The sequence below is a fragment of the Astatotilapia calliptera genome, chromosome 7 (genome assembly GCF_900246225.1).
Source record: "Astatotilapia calliptera chromosome 7, fAstCal1.2, whole genome shotgun sequence".
Taxonomy (NCBI): domain Eukaryota; kingdom Metazoa; phylum Chordata; class Actinopteri; order Cichliformes; family Cichlidae; genus Astatotilapia; species Astatotilapia calliptera.
In genome coordinates, this window is record NC_039308.1 from 32,551,995 (window position 1) to 32,568,810 (window position 16,816).

The 16,816-nt window shown below is 40.1% G+C and overlaps 1 protein-coding gene across 4 annotated transcripts in view; it reads right to left on the reverse strand.

The window, feature by feature from the left end:
* whrna (whirlin a) overlaps positions 1-14,017 on the reverse strand; it is a 207,919-nt gene extending 193,902 nt beyond the window's left edge. For 2 of the 4 annotated variants that reach the window (XM_026174382.1, XM_026174387.1), the window contains exon 1: positions 12,273-14,014. In XM_026174382.1, the coding sequence (XP_026030167.1) occupies positions 12,273-13,016 (744 nt within the window). In that variant the 5' untranslated portion in view covers positions 13,017-14,014. Of the gene's footprint in view, positions 1-12,272 lie in introns of all 4 variants that reach the window. The other 2 variants (XM_026174381.1, XM_026174383.1) reach the window with 2 other exon arrangements.
* Between the last annotated feature and the right edge of the window lie 2,799 nt (positions 14,018-16,816).

Sequence of the window (16,816 nt, forward strand, 5' to 3'; positions counted from 1 at the left end):
ATCACAGGACTGTATTGCATTCACATGAAAATGATTTTTTAACTGGGGCCCCAACAGTATAACAGACTGAATCAGACACTGGCTGAAAGCTGTCAAAATGCAAAATATTTGACATTCATGTTCATTTACCGACCGTTTCCCCACAGTGTCTTTCCTACAGTCAATAAATTAATACATATTTGGTACTTACATTAAAAACATATAAGTTATTAGAAACATTATATTCAAGTTAATGAGGCATTTAGCTATTGAATTATGCAATCATTTGCATAATTCCCACAAGAGAAATTTGAATACCAAGACAATCTGAGTTCAAAATTGCTTGTTTCAGGGTTGTTGGGGTTTTTTTTTTTGCACATTAAAGTTTTTTTCCCCCTTTGGGAGTCAAAATGTTCTTCAAATAAAACTACATAAACAAACTCTAAAAATCTTAAGCATGAAAACAAATCAAATCAAAACTTGTAGGTTTGGTGTATGTAAGCACTACTGAAGTGAACATTTTGAGAAAAAAAAAAAAAATTAAGAAACCATCCTCTAAAAATACGAATTGTAAAACTTTCCTACATTTTTATTTATTTATAACATTTATTCACTGGTTAAAATACTTAATTAACAGATATCACCATGAAACTTTCACAGTTGTTTACTTATAAAACGTATGTTTTGTATTAACAGTTTGTGAAAATCACTCTATAAATATGCAAGTGATGCATTATCTCAGTTAAGGTGGACCAATTTGCCCAAATTATTTTGGCCATTTTTGTGTCATGGAAGCCGAAAATAGCCCCCAAAATCTCAAACTTCACTTGTGCATGTAGTATTTAAGGAATATAAATGGCTCATACACTGTACTCTTACTGGAAAAACTTTGAGATAAATGAAATGCAAACGTTTCTCACTTCTCCTGTCCCAGTAACTAATTCATACTGAAAAAGACTTAGCTTTACTTTCTTGCCAATGTTTTTTTTTTAGTTGTCTTTGCAGCAGAGAAAAAAAAAAATCAATTCTCATGAATATTGCCAGTGTTAATAACAATCTAAAAATAATAAAAGCTCTGGCTAAAGCGTTATGGGTCAAGTTTTCTTTTTAAATGATTACTTACATAACCAGAAAAATCTTTACAGCTAAAGTTCCCCTCGCTTCACCATGAAAAGTTCAGTAAGACATGAAACAGATGTGGCATTGTCTACAGGCTACTGCATTCATACAGACCATTTAATAGTGCACCTTTCATACAAATCATATCAAGTACACAGAGTTGTATATTGTAAATATGAATTACTTGTAGGAGTGTGCATTTTCACCAGTAAATGAGCCTCTTGTGAAAGAAAATGCTGTCCAACGGCCCAGCGAAGTGCTTATGTAAGGCAATAGACTTTTAAAGTCTGTAATAATGGAAACATGTATGCAGAAAAAGGCCAAAAACAACTTGTAAACTGGTTTGGTTTTAGAGTTTTGTGCATCCTGAAAGGCTCGTTAGGTATGCATGCTTTCATCATTTTCATTAATCATTTTCAGCAACATACAGCAATGAATTCTTTAACTCTGGGTCACTTAATCCTTTAGATGTTAATTATCTTGCTCATGACTATGTTAGCTGCAGTTCAGCTGGGAATAAGGAAAGAGGAGGAATTTTTCTTTCCTTAGCTGTGAGCTCAACATTTGTGGCCTCTGCTCTTTAGTAAACAGCACAAATGTAGACCTTTAGGATGCCTTAAGGCATCAAGATGCACTCTGAACTCGGCCGATGCAGTAGGCAAATCTGCTGTCAGTGTGATTCGAAATGAAGGAACACAAGTATGTAAACACAAGGCCAGAGGCCAAGCCTAAAGGCACTCAAACTTGTTTATTCCAGACAGCTCTTAACCAGCTTAACAACCTACGTTCAGAGTTCTGAACTGCAAACAGTGGTGGTGAAAGACTTTTTAAACAAACTCTTTTCGCTGTGTCGTTGTTGGGAACACGTGCACAACTGGTCTATCCGTCACATACTCCCACTTTTTTCCTGTCAGGCTGGGTCAGGATTATTTTCTCTCTTATCATTTTTCTGCTTTTTTTCCGCCCTCGTAGTGAAACTCTGAGCAGGGATTCTTGGCAGCTTGGCAGATGATTCAGTCCCTGGTCTGTCTCTGTGCTGAAGACATCAGTGGGCGCTTTCATCTCATATTTCCTCCTTGTCGGAAAAAAAAGATTAATATTTATTGTCATATCCAGACTAATATATAAGTATTATATATATGTCATAGTGTTCAGTTACAAGTTAAGTGCCCTGCTTTGGCGTTCACATCCCAAAAACAAGCTCTGCCAAAAATTTGTCCACCCCAAGGATCCAGTTGTCCGGCACGAAGAGTAACATAGTGTACGCTGTTAAGTGCCAGGAGGCTTGCCAGGTTTTATACATCGGGGAAACCAAACAACCTCTGGCGAAGCATTTATTTATTGATTTTTAATTTACTGCGTACAGATGTTTCATGATTGTTTGAATGTCTAGTCTCCACTTTGCAGTCAGCCTTCAGTCCTTGAATTGTTAAGGATTAAATTACTTGTGTCTCAGCATGACTTCAAAAAGCTTGTCCATCTTAAGTCAACTTGACTATTGTAATGAGCATTTACAGGCTTCTTTAAAGAGATGATCAGACAGCTGCAGCTAATTCAGAACGTCGCTTCTCGAGTGCTCGCTGAGACCGTGAAAATGGCTCATAATGCGGCAGTTCTCAGATCTTCATGCAGGCTCCTGATTGTCAAACTATGAGGCAAAAAAAAAGAAAGAAACTGTTAAAAAACATTTCTGACCGGCTGCTATGTTATAAACCATCCAGTGCCCTCCGGTCCTTTGAAACGGCTCTAATTTCTATCTCTATGCTCCCTCTCCAGATCTGGAACAAACCCTCAGAGAGCTGCAGCTTTTATTCAGTCAAGTCATTTCTCATTTGTAAGAATGCACTGTACTTTTGTGTAATGTTTTTGTATTATTGGTCATATTTTTTTCCTCTTTTATTAGTTCTTTAATTTGAATTGTAATTAATTCCTGTCTACACACACACACACACACACACACACACACACACAGCTTTATTCAATTATTTTATTTATTGAGCTTCTTTTTTATTAAATTGTAAATGGTAAATGGCCTGTATTTATATAGCACTTTACTAGTCCCTAAGGACCCCAAAGCGCTTTACACATCCAGTCATCCACCCATTCACACACACATTCACACACTGGTGATGGCAAGCTACATTGTAGCCACAGCCACCCTGGGGCACACTGACAGAGGCGAGGCTGCTGGACACTGGCGCCACCGGGCCCTTTGACCACCACCAGTAGGCAACGGGTGAAGTGTCTTGCCCAAGGACACAACAACCGAGACTGTCGGAGCCGGGGCTCAAACTGGCAACCCTCCGATTACAAAGCGACCTCCCAACTCTTGAGCCACGATCGCCCCTACCTTCTTTTTTTATCATTTCAATCTTATTTTGACTTTTCATTGTACTTTATTTTTATTAGGCTGTTCTACTTCATTTGAGCAATTTTTAGGTTTTTAACTCATTAATTTTATTTGCTTTTACATTTTACCTTGCTTTTAGATTTTATGTACAGAACTTTGCTAATTCTCCTGTAACATCTTTCATTGACAGCTACTGCTCTTTTTTCAGTTCCCTCTATTGATAAGATACAAGATGAGTTCAGGTTCCAGTACCTTCACACCCCACCAGGGGGCCATGGCCCATTCATTAATTATCCAGTTCAATGCTGCTGGTAGGTGGGCTGCTCCCCCAGTTGTCACAGAGCCAGAGAGAGGGTACGCCCTTGAAAACTTCCCAGTCTGTTCCAGATAATAAACTTTACTTACATTCAGTTGTAGTGTTTATTACCCTAAAGGCAATTAAAAGACCTGCATGATGGATGCATTAATGACTGAACCTGAACATGTGGACTGGTTGATTCAAATCATTAAAAAAAAAATGTTACCACTGCCATTTTAATTTAGTCTATAATTGTATTTACTTTTTGTTTTCCATTTCATTTCAGGTATAGAAAAAAAATAATCATCCAACCATTCATCCACCTAACTGTTGTTAATGGCAGCCAATAAATCAATGGAGTGGCCTTTTTAGATCCTGTGTTTAAACGTGCGCACCGAATCAGATGTTCTGTGAGTCAGTGTCATTTTTTCAGATGGTGAAGAAAGCAGAGCAACTACCAGCTAAAGAATGATTTGTACTTGTTAGAAACCTAAGCAGATATACACATATTTACTAATAACAATAAACACAGCTACAAATGATCATTTCGGTCCATCTCTTTTCGATGAGCCAAAAACTGTTTCTTAGCAAACGTGTCATGCAGTTAAAACCCATCATTAAAGATCATTCTGTGCAACTCTGTTTAATTCATTAGCAAATATGTGGAAGTCTTGATTTTCACTGAAGTAAATCTATTGCTCATTTGCTTATCCAGATTGTTGCATGTTCTTTCCTTTACTGCCATCTCAGACCCACAAATAGCATCAATAATCCTGCCACAACAACAGGCTTGGCTTTAAATAAGCCTCTGCGTCTAATTTTATCATCAGCACATTACTCATTCACACCGTCCTTTCCCTCCTGTATAGTTCTCCACAGGCTTAATCCACTACACTTTAGCAAACCCGTGTTCGGAGATGGCCTCTGAAAGCAGTAGATTGCCGTTTCCCGTTTCCCGTGTCAAGAACTTACAGCTGAATTTCTTTCCGACTCGCTCCTCTTCCTAAAAGCCTGCCTTGGCCTCAGTCTCCAGAGTCAATGCCAGGGTTGGCAACCAAGTATGCATCTACCCAGCACTAGCTTTTCATTAATCATCGTCTCTGCCGCGTGCCAGGTAGTCAGAAGATGTGACAGGATAGGGATAAGGACATCCATTTTGCTTTCCTGGCCAGAGACGTTAACAATAAGGCAGGCAAGTCTTGTCTCACCATTAGCCACAGGCTCTCTGATTTTGTTAATTTAATTGGTTTCAAGTCTGAGGAGGATTTGAGGAAGAAACAAAAGAGGAGCGGTGATGTAGCAGCACAAAGAACAAACAGAGAGCCAGCAAAGAACACAAAAGATAAGAGATGAGTTTGCTTTTCGATATGTTTACCCGTCTCCCTCAGCCTACAGTGAGCTGAAGAAATACTGTGTGCCTCTCCTGTGTTTGGAACAGTTGCTTTTTTATCACCATCCTGCAAAGGGACCAGAGAGTGAGGGGATTCAATAAGAGATGAAAACTTGGCCGCTGTTTAAATTCACTGGGTTGACACATAGTCTGCTGCCAGGGACATTGACATGCAAACACTTGGCCACAAGTTAGAGGAACGGGAGCCGAGTGGCCCGGAGCAGCTCCACAGACTGCTAATGGTCAGTGTGTTGATTAGATGGTGGGAGGCAGATAGAAATCTCGTTATACTATTAATTGATTCATAGCTTGGAGCTAAATCCAGGGTTGTGATGGAGGTTGGTCTAGCTCAGCAGTGCCAACATGCAGACGGCACCGGACTGCCTGCTGTGAAGAGTCTGCAGATGTTTAACCCACTTTGCATTTATTATGCTTCGCTCCGAATTTAATTCAGAGAGCTCAGTGCAATGGCATCTTTACCGCATTAATGTGATCTTAAAGAGGATATAGTTGCAGTACAAAACTTAAAAACAAGCAATTATCAGATGTATCCCAAGTGATTACAAGTTAATGAGTTCGTATGATGTCACCAGGAGGGTTACAAATGAGGGGATTGCTCTTGGTAACTGTTCATAGAGCCAGAGGTTGCCTTTGGGATTAACATCAACATGTTTTAAAGATGTTTTTGCAGTGTGGAGGACAATCAAAGCATCTTCCGTGGAAAAACAGCTGCCTGTTCCTGCTGAAAACAGAGCTAATGAGATCGCTCAGCTCGAACCACTTAGTAAATGTGGCAGAAAACTATTTCTGGACTTGAAGATTAGAATTTAGGGCTGCAACAATTTCCACCTTAATAACATTTGGTTTGGCGTTAAAAACATAAATTAAAACTGAGAGTTGAAGTTGGATACTCGGAGCGTTCAGTTCAAGGCGACGAGACTGCTGAAATGAATTGCTGTCACAGCTGGATTCATCAAGAGCGTCCAGACAGCTGCTTATTCAGTGGTGAAATTTCATCTGTCACAAATGACAGAAGCTTAGATTCACTGAGCTTCACAGACGTGGCTGTTGGATTTTGAAAGGACTATAAACACAGAGATTCAGTCAGTTAATCATCAGAAAAGTTTATTAGATGTGCTTTGGTTTGTTGTTTAAGGAGTCTAATGAGAAAACTATTTAGAGATGCAACGATGTATCAGGCAAACATATCAGCTTTGATTGTTGTAGAAAATCCTGAGACCAGGCTTCAACTCGTACAGAAATACTAACTCAAGAGAGCCAGTTATCAAAGCAGAGACCAGAGTTCTGAGATTTATCTGGTTTTTTTAAATAAATAATATAATTTGTGTAATATAATGACATAAACTGGAGACACATGCAGCACCGCTCCAGCAGTAGATAGCATCAACAAGTTTGAACATAAAAGTCACCTGTTTCTTAGAAGAACAATATGCTTTTAAAAAAAAGAAAAAAAAAAAGAAGAAGAAACAAAGAATTTCCAAATTAAAAGTTGGATCATTTCCACTCTTACTTATATACTATACTATTTATTGTATGTCATCAAGGTGCTCTAACGATGGGAGATTTTTCAAATAAAGGCCTTAACAGTTAACTGTTAAAAAAAAAAAAAACAACAAAAACCCACCAGTGTCAGATATATCTCTGATATTCAAAATAAAAATCCCGAGTTTATAAGAATAATAAAGGAATTTAATTGACACTCACTTTTTTCAAAGATGAAACCCTCTAAATACTTATTGAAGATCAATATAATTTAACACTGAAATTTTCTAAATAAAACCCCATAGGTCATTTTAGAACATTAGCATGATGCTCAGAAATATCGCCATTTTGAGAATAAAAACCTATTTACCACCAAATTTTTAGCAGCAAGCCACAGACCAAAATCCTGTAACAACAACAGTCCCACAGCAATTTCTCCAGAAACTGCATAGCTTATTTTAATGCTGCAAGTGGATATGTGGCAACAGTCAACAAAGTTCTTGATTTGGAGAAACAACACATTCAGAAAGAAATTCTCTTTTAAAACTAGGGCTGAACGATTATGGAAAATAATCTAATTGCGATTTTTTGCCCCAATATTGCGATTGCGATGCGATATGCGATTATTTTTTAAGGTCTTTGTCTTCTGTATTATTAAACAAAGACAAGCAATACATCATATAGTATGGCCAATACTATATTACATTAATTTTAAACTGTTCTTTCCTGGAAGACAGACCTCTGTTATGATGACATGAGGTGATGCATGAATTGATGACTGACATTTTTATTTAACTTCTTCAATCACAACAGTATATTTGAACATACACAATAGTTTATTTTTAGCTTACAAACATCTGAGCATAAAGTGCTGACAAGGAACCCTGGTGTAAACATTAAAATGAAAGTCAGTACAATGTGCAGATTGCAGAAATATACATAAACAAAATCAGTGGCTTTACCACACTCAGTTTTTCGACATCTGTGAACTACTAGACAGTCATTCAATTAAAAAATAATATTAAATAAATAAAACTAATAAATAAAAAATACACACATCTTACTGATCTCTGCAGTCAGTAACATTACACATAAAGTGCTAACATAATAGCAATTGTATAAACACACACACAAACACGCCTTTAAAGTTTAAAGGCGTGAAATTGGACGGTCTAGCCTTCTGAATCAGAAGGCTAGTTCTGATTAGCGTCACCGCTGTCTCGGTGGAGTTTAATAAACTCGGCCGTCTGCTTCTTGCTATCTAAAATATAACCAGACACTGGCGTAAATTCTCGACTGTCTCATACTTCTGTTTAATAAGTTTTCTGTTTGACGTTTAGTCAGCTGTGTGAAAACCAAGGAGGAACCCACCCGGGGGATTAATAAAGTTTTATTTTATCTAATCTAATAACTTTAATCTCAGCCAAACCGATTTACTCACGAACAAACAAAACACTGAAAAAAGCCCAACAATAACATTTTTAGGTTGTCTAAGTGACTTATATATTACGTTTAACCCGAGCAGCGAAACTCCGCGGTGATCTGAAAATGATGTGCCGGGAGTTGTGCCGTTCTCGGCCGCATCAGTAACCCTCGAGCTCCCGGCTAGCTGTCGAGCTGGTGGGTAGCAGACGCCTCTGAAAACGTCGAAGCACTTTTGCAAATATGGGATATCTTGATAAACCGAGCAGATATTTGATGTTTACACAACTACTTTCTCGCCTGAAAATATGTTAAAAGTTTATTTTGTGACCCAGAAAGATTAGTATGAGTAATTTTAAAACTTAGTAGCGGCCGCCATTGCTGGAAACTGGAGTTTGGCTGGGCCGCGCTATGAATTCTGGGATATGGTAGTAATTTGGACAGCCTTATAATCGCAGTATAATCGCAGCCTTTGCGGTTAGAAAATTGCACTTGATCATGTCGCGATATTATTGCAAATGCGATATATCGTTCAGCCCTATTTAAAACCACCAGACAAAACTGACAAAAGCAGTCATTTTTACCTCACAGAAAACAGGACCAGCTCCTTGTTCATCCACTTTGTGTGTTTAAGTTCTGAATTAATGTATTATAACACTGAGAAGTGGTAGACAAACAACTCCTGTGTTTTAAGGGGTAAAATCACTGCTTTTATCAGTGGAGCTTGGTAGAGTGTAACTGCTTCACTTCCTCAGCAGGAAGAGCTGTCGGGCAACAGGTAAACCGGTAACAATGTTCCAAATATAGGGTGCACTTAAACTGATATTGATTTGTTATTGGTGGCCAAAAATCTGCTTTGCCACTGACTGTGCTCACAGACATAAACACAGGTCAAATGGCTTCCAGGTCATCCACAGAATCTATTTATCATACAGAAAAAGGGCCCTGCTGTGCATGATCTCTTGGGACTTCACCAAATAAGCAGAAGCCACATCTAAAAATTCCCCTCTTATTGATGACTGCCATTGGTTAGGAGGATGGCATTTTCTGATGGCAGTGTTTGATGTTTATCTTTTGTTTCCCATCAATTTTGTGCCAAATAAATGTTCAAAAACATTGTGATGGAAGGATAAAAGACTTTAAAACTGTTGATAATGAGAATGTATTTGTTTCTCTTGTTGAAAAGGAGGATAGATGACATCAAAGACAACAAAAACAAGAACACGCGCGCGCGCGCACACACACACACACACACACACTTCAAGGTGCATCCCTAAAATTACAAATTAAGCTTTAGGGTGTACAAACAAGAAGTGATGCAGCACAAGATTAAAAACAATGTCGCCCAGCATCTTGACCTGAATATAAACTATATTTTACAATGTTTGGTTGCACAACATGAGTTTGTATTGATGGACTTTCAAGTGGGCCTGGAGTTTAAAAGGTTAAATTGATTACAGTTCTAAAAGCCTTTAATAAAATTTAGTCCAAACTGAGAAGGCATAAAAATAACTGAACTCAAGCATTAATGACCTCCAGGGGGACTTTATCTTAGACAAGGCTCCTCTCCTGCTGGCTGGATGCCTGCACTTTGCAGCTAATAACAGCACTAGGGCATGCAGCAGTGGTAACTAGTAGCAGTCACAGGTATAGACATGCTATCATCAATATGGAGCAGCTGAATTCTGATGACGGGAATTAAGGGATGAGAATGCTCCACTTCTTTATTTACAATAGCAATGATGAACGGCATTTTTTCCACAGATAAGAGACAACTTGAAATGATTGAGAAATAAAAAAAATTTAAAAAACTAAGACATGCCATTAGTATTCCAGCCAATGCATAAATGAGGCACAGTCACAGTCTCCTGCAGTTTTGTGAAAGACTGTAGTCAGCAGATTTAAGAGAATGTATTATTAAGACAAAAATAGGACAATGAATGCTTCACTTCAACGCACTAAAAGGTTATGAAAGTATATGTCCTATGTGTCTCCCTTATGGGCAGATCAAATGAACAAAGCTACAATAAGAAACGATACAGAATACACCAGGAATGAAGAGGCGATAACAGAGGGCCCATAAACAAAAGGAGGTTAAATATTATGTGTCAGGGACCTTGACCCCGTAAAGCCCAAAACTTGCCCTAAAGCAACCATGGGGAAGGAAAAGAGGCATAAAATGTTCTCATGTCTAAGCATTAGCCAAAAGCCTAAAGGTGCAGTTTTTTGGATTAAACGCAGATGGGGGATTGCCATGTGGCTGAGCCCTGAATAAAGTGAATTACAAAAACCCAGACGAGACCAGACAGAGCCTGGATGACTTTTTGAAGACCAGTGAAGGTTAGAAAGGACTCAATCTGAGCTATAATCCATGGTTGCTGGAGGGAACATAACAGTGACCTTTCAACTACAGATAACCACCATTTTAAAAAGCAGCTTACAGATACCTGGCACTTTTGGTCGCTACTTTTCTTTAGCTCGTCGACTTTAACAGAGAACTTTCTACCCTTTGAGTGCAAAAGATCCATGTGCTGAAACCATGGTTCTCAACGTGTGGCCCACGGGCCAAAGACAGCACATGGCAATGTAGAAAGAGTGAACACATTTCATTCATCCGCATTTTATGTCATAGGATACCAAGTGAACATTTCTCATTATCTTTAATTGCCATTGTAACTAACTAAATCTTGTTAACTAATACTTCCAACCTGTGTCAGAAAAATAAATCTTATGGACACTAAAAGTGTTTGACGAGCTCCCTTTTCCATGTGCCGGCTCCATAAACCGATATTCTAAACTCTGACAAGAGGTTTCTCTGAAATGAAATCTCTTTTCCATGAGACACCAGACCAACAACACATAATGATTACGACACACCAGCAAAATGCCCCAGTACTGAACTCCACAGCCTACCTGACTATTATTGCTGACCATGTCCATCCCTTTATGACCACAGTGTACCCATTTTCTGATGGCTGTTTCCATCAGGACAATGCACCATGTCACAAAGCTCAAATCAGCTCAAACTGGGAACATTACAATAACTTTACTGTACTCAAATGGCCTCCACAGTCACAGATCCCAACCCAACAGGGCACCTTTGGAAAGTGGTGGAATGGGAGATTAGCATGGAGGGTGTGCAGCTGATAAATCTGCAGCAACTGTTTAATGCTATCCATGTCAATATGGAACCACATCTCTGAGGAGGGTTCTTAGTTCTAAAGGAAAAAGAAGGTCCAATTTGGTACAAGCATACTAAAAATAGCTGGTGAGTGTATATTTACATATTCAGTGTAATTATGCATTAAGAAAGTGAGTTTCTGAATCTCTTAACAACATAAAACAATTAAAGTGAGATGCAACTTTACAACCCTGCTAAAACTGACTTGCGCTTTTGAACTGTGATTGCTTGAGCTGTGAGTACAACCTTGGTGTCAATGAGTGCAATCACAACAAAAATCCCTATGGGGGTAAGAACTGAGCCAAAGGGGAAAAGTCAGGATGAAGAGGTAAAAGAGTTAAGAGGACTCTTCAGCACCATGGACAGTTCACAAGGCTCATAAAACCAAGTCCTCAATAGAATTCCTCCTAAATCAATCTGCCCTGCACACTTATTCGCACATGCTCTTTTATCACCTCATTTACTAATAGGTGTCCTTTGCGCTCAATGTCATTAACAGTAGTGCTCGGGGATAAAGTCATCTTTATTCTAAGTTACAGCGTTAAATTAATGACCTCATTACACACACACACACACACACACACACACACACACACACACACACACACACACACACACACACACACACACACACACACTTCTATGATTACCAGCTGCTTTGAAGGTGTCTGGTTACATACGAGCTTCCTAGAAGTAATAGTTTAAAGCTGACACTCCAGTGTTGCTACAGCACATGCGTAGTGATATTACAAAGCTGCTTTCAGTGGACAAAATTAATTCCCCTGAACACATCGGAGCTTGTTAGTGCCAAGAGGTCAATTTCAGACACAGAGGCCAAACACGTAATTAATACGAGACGGGGGATAATCATACACGGGATAGCGAGGTCTAGAGCAGAAGTAGTTCCCAGGAGTTCGTGCCAGTTCAATGTTGCTGGGATCTAACATATATTAACAACACATCTATTGTTTATTATAAAGAGAATTTTGCTTCGGCTGTTTAAGAAAAATAAGAAAAATGCAACGCTTACCTTCACTGCTTCAGCATGGGTGACTTTATCGAAGACTTTGTCGTTGACTTTCATGATCTGGTCACCGACCCGGAGACCCTCTTTCTCCGCCAAGCTCCCGGGCTCCACCAGGGACACGTAGATCCCGACTCCGTGCTCCGAACCGCCGCGAATACTGAAGCCCAGGCCCTCGTTGCTCTTGTGCCGCTTCATGGTGACCTGGCGCAGCTCACCGGGCGGCTCGTGGATAAAGTTTCTCCCGAGAAGAGGTACCAGGGGAGCTGTCCCGTCGCTACTGGTGCTGAAGCTGTCCGGAGAGCCCCGCAGCGCCACTTGAAACTCGGGGGGGTTGTTTGGAGAGAAATGCCCCGGGGGCGTCGGGCTAGCGCTGAGGAATTCGCCCGGGGACGGCTCGGCGTGTCCGTTGCTTGCAACTAAATCCGACTTTAAGTAAAGGCCCTCCGAGGTGTACTGCTCGAAAAGGAGCTGATCGGAGCGGGGGATCACCAGCCGAAGCATGGGCAGAAGTTGCCGTTTGCTGGGAGCGTTGAGGATGACATTGAGGGTCTGCACCAGGTCGTACACGTTGCGTTTGGAGTGGTAGACATTCAGGCAGTGGATGAACTGCTCCCTTTCGAAATCGTTGAGCAGGAGATTGAGCGCGTTGTGCAGCTTCCTCACGTTAGCTGACAGCGTCCGTGCGCTGGACGCCACAGAGTTTACCGAAGAGCTGAGCGACATGCGCTCCAGGTCGGTGCTGCTCATCCTGGCGGTGTGACCGGGACACGGCACCACACTTCTGCGGGGTTAGAGAGCGCACATAACGGGATGGACGCGCGGGATCAGACCGGCGCTTGGCATCACGACCACTGGAGCACTTGCAGCGCGGTTATACCCATGGTCTCCGGTACCGACAGATGAACCACTTCAGGCTGTTATTCTCGCAGACACGAAAGAAGTTCAGAGAATTATGCCCAACTCAATGTCAGCGTTCACCCAAATTATCTCGCTAATATTGATTAGATATCGCTAACAGTATTCCGCAAACTTCACGCGCAAACGGTGCGTCACGGCTGGGAATGCAACAGCCGCGTGGAAAACTCGTCCCACTCCGTCAGTGAGCTTACTAATGTGCCACGTAAAGCTCTCAGCCTGCGTGTCATCAGCTGCCGTCTTATTTTCCAGGAGGTCAGGTGGCTACCGAGCTGCCGCTTCTCTGGTGTCCGCCTCGCCGTCAACAGCCCCACTCCAGTTCAGAATAAACACCGGAACTGAAAATTACACGCATTCAGTCCAACAAATTCGGCAAAAAGGAATAACAATTCCTTCGATGAAGAAAACAGAAAAGGATGAAAACTTATTTTTGGGCTCCTGCCCCGCGTCTCGAGGAGTTCAATATCCCGCTGTGGTCACCGTTTTACTTCCAAACGACTTCAAGCTCGCAAAAAATATCTATCTATGCACATCCGCACGGAACAAGAGAGCTTTGTTGGTTTTTGCTTTTATTATCCGTTTGCTTGAAGTGCGACGGTGACCTGCAGCTCAGAGTCCACTTCCCAAACGTTACTACAGCGACTGAGCAAAGACTGGCGGATCTCTCGCTTCTGACCGTCCCCTGTCAGGAAATGACGCAACCTCATGCAGCCAATTAGTAGGTGGGAATTAGCAACAAGCACTCGTGTCACAACTGACGCCAATAAGTTAGTAAATGGATCTTTAATTAGACACAACAATAAACTGCTCTTTACTCAGGGTCGTTTGAAGGATTTTATAAATGGGGTGGCACAAGAGGAACCAAGAACAAAGTGCCGACAAACACGTGAATGTCTGATTGGAAATATATATATATATATATATATATATATATATATATATATATATATATATATATATATATATATTTGTTTATTTATTTTTTTTAACGTGGAAAACTAGTTTAGAAAAAAATTGGTTTTATTTATTTGTGCAGCTCTGTGCCCTGATGCATATGGTATTATATGAAAAGTGGCTCTATACAAGAGTCTGATCTTTTACATGTATCTGTCTTGCATAATGGTGAAACCTTGGGCTGTGAAAAATAAATAAATAAAGACAGAAACAGCTAGAAATTACCACATATGATTAAAACAGCGCAGTGCAAAGTTATCAGCTCACACCAGTTTGTTTGGTTAGCAAGCTGCTGTACAGGTGAAGCACACACACGACTACACATGATCTGGCGTGGAGCTTCATATCTGCTTGAAATAATAAATGTATTACTATTACTATTATTTTGCCGAGTGCAAAAACAGTCTTTATAACTACCGTACTGTAAGATTTTTTTTGTGTGTAATTTACCATTTTAAGGCTTTAGGGCTGAGACAAACTAGGGCAGGGGTAGGGAAGGTTAGTCCTCGAGAGGTTCCTGCAGGTTTTAGATCTCACCCTGGGTCACCACACCTCAGTCTAATCATTCAACGAAGGATTTCAAACACATGACCACTAAACACATAAATGTATGTGTGATCTTTGATGTGTGATAATGTGGGGTTAAATGAATAAGGCCCCACTCACACGGGCCACTTTCAAAGTCAAAATACACAACTTTTACTTACTTACTTTTATTTCTGATTTTTCAAGTTTTACTACTGCTGGGTTAGTAGTTAGAGAATATTTGCAGAAAAATATGAAAAACTACAGGAAACCGTGGAAATCTGCTAGCAACAAAAGCAATGCCTACGAGGTTTTTGTTGCAATACTTCAACCAGTGACAGATTCAGCAGTTCTTCTTGTAACCACAGGGACTGCCCCCTATTGGCCAATAAATACAAGCACTTCTACAGTGGCTTGACTTTTCAGACTTGGGATCTATTAATACAGTCTGATCAGGGCCTGTGTTGGTATTACTAGGTCTGGGTAATCAAAGCCACTTAGTGCAATGCTTTGTTATCAAATCACCATTTATTATGATGTTTATTCAGTGATTTCAGGAACCAGATTAACATATGAAATAATTTGTGGGTCTCAGAGTCATCTTATGACATGACAAAGGAGAGAAAATATATTTTTGTCACAATAAAAAGTTTCAGTTTGCAACTTTTTATTACTGGTCTTGTCAGCTCTAACCTAAAAGTTTCACTGTACTGACATAAAACACTTTAAAGGTCTTTTTTTGTATCTTAAATCTCACTTTGCAAAAGGAAAACACCACACAGCATCAACTCAGTGTATCTGTCTCTGATTTTTTTTTCCCCTGTAATCCACCTTTTCTGAATAGGAATTGATCTTTGTCTGCAGGTCTCTCTCTGGAGTTTAACTAGCAATCCTTGATCCATGAAGCCTCAAGCTATAGCCAAAAGGAGTAAAGTGGACTTGAGCTCGGCTCCCAGAGTGATCGATCACAAGAGCAAAACTGTGACGATATCAACTGCAAAATGAAACCCTGTGTTCCAAGGCCATTGTGTTGACAAATGGTGGTGTGCAGTTTTGGCAGAGCTTCAGAGCTGAGTCTTCCTTTAAAACTGAAGCCAGTGCAGATATTCATTCCACTTTATTAACCAGTAACTGAAGCGGTGGTAAGGCTGACTGCTCTCAGAAAAAGAACCATTGTGACATTTTAATTTGAAATTATGATCCTGGGTGTGCTGGGTGACAAAATTACTAATGTCAAAGTAATTAGTGAGGTTTAAAATGGACCAACAGACTTGGAAAATGAAACTAACTCGGAAACTAAAAATGGTCTTTGGAAATGAATCAATAAGACAGAGAATGCACTGACCATTAAAGGAGCAAATGAGGTTAAGGCAGAGCCGATTGAAATCACAGATGAAGTCAGCACTCTGCTTTTTGAAAGTGATGCAGCAGAACTGTCAGCAGGCGGCAACCCAGGGAGCTGAGATAAAAACAAAAGCATTTCAGACGATGCGCATAGTTTCACAGGAGGAGGTTTATCATTTAATGACTCGCTTCCCAGAGTCAATCTTCTTCCTCCAAATAAGCTTGTTGGAATATTAATGGTTTGTTTCCATGGAAAAATTACTTCATATTGTGTCTACAACTGTCTCCCTATTAGAGATTAATCAGAAAATTATTTCTAACAGCAATTTTACAAAGTAATCGTCCTTAATTGTTTTTTCTTTAGACAGCAGCTTAAAAACAACAACAACAACAACAACAACGACAACAAAAGTTGATAGAAAACAGAAAAAGGCAACAATCAAATATGTGAGAAAGTCAAACCAGAGAGTATTTCACAGTTTTTGACAGATTAAACAAGTTACAGTGATACTGGTAACAGGGATAAACTGTTCTGGCACTTGTCACAGACTCATTTAGTAAATACTGTTAAATCTTGTTGTTCCAGATCACCACAGGAATGTGCGGGCTTGCATCTCTGCCCATAAAACTTAAAAACTCATGCCTGTTCTGCCCTTTATGTGTGGTGGCCCGGGCAACGTGCAGGTTTTTGTGTTTTACTTTACTTTCTTTCTCTCTCTGGTCTCAGGTGGAGTTATGGGATGGCTGTTCCGGCTGGGCCCACCTGCTCTGTTTCCCAGGGTTCAGCCGTCACTTCCGTCTCTCATCAT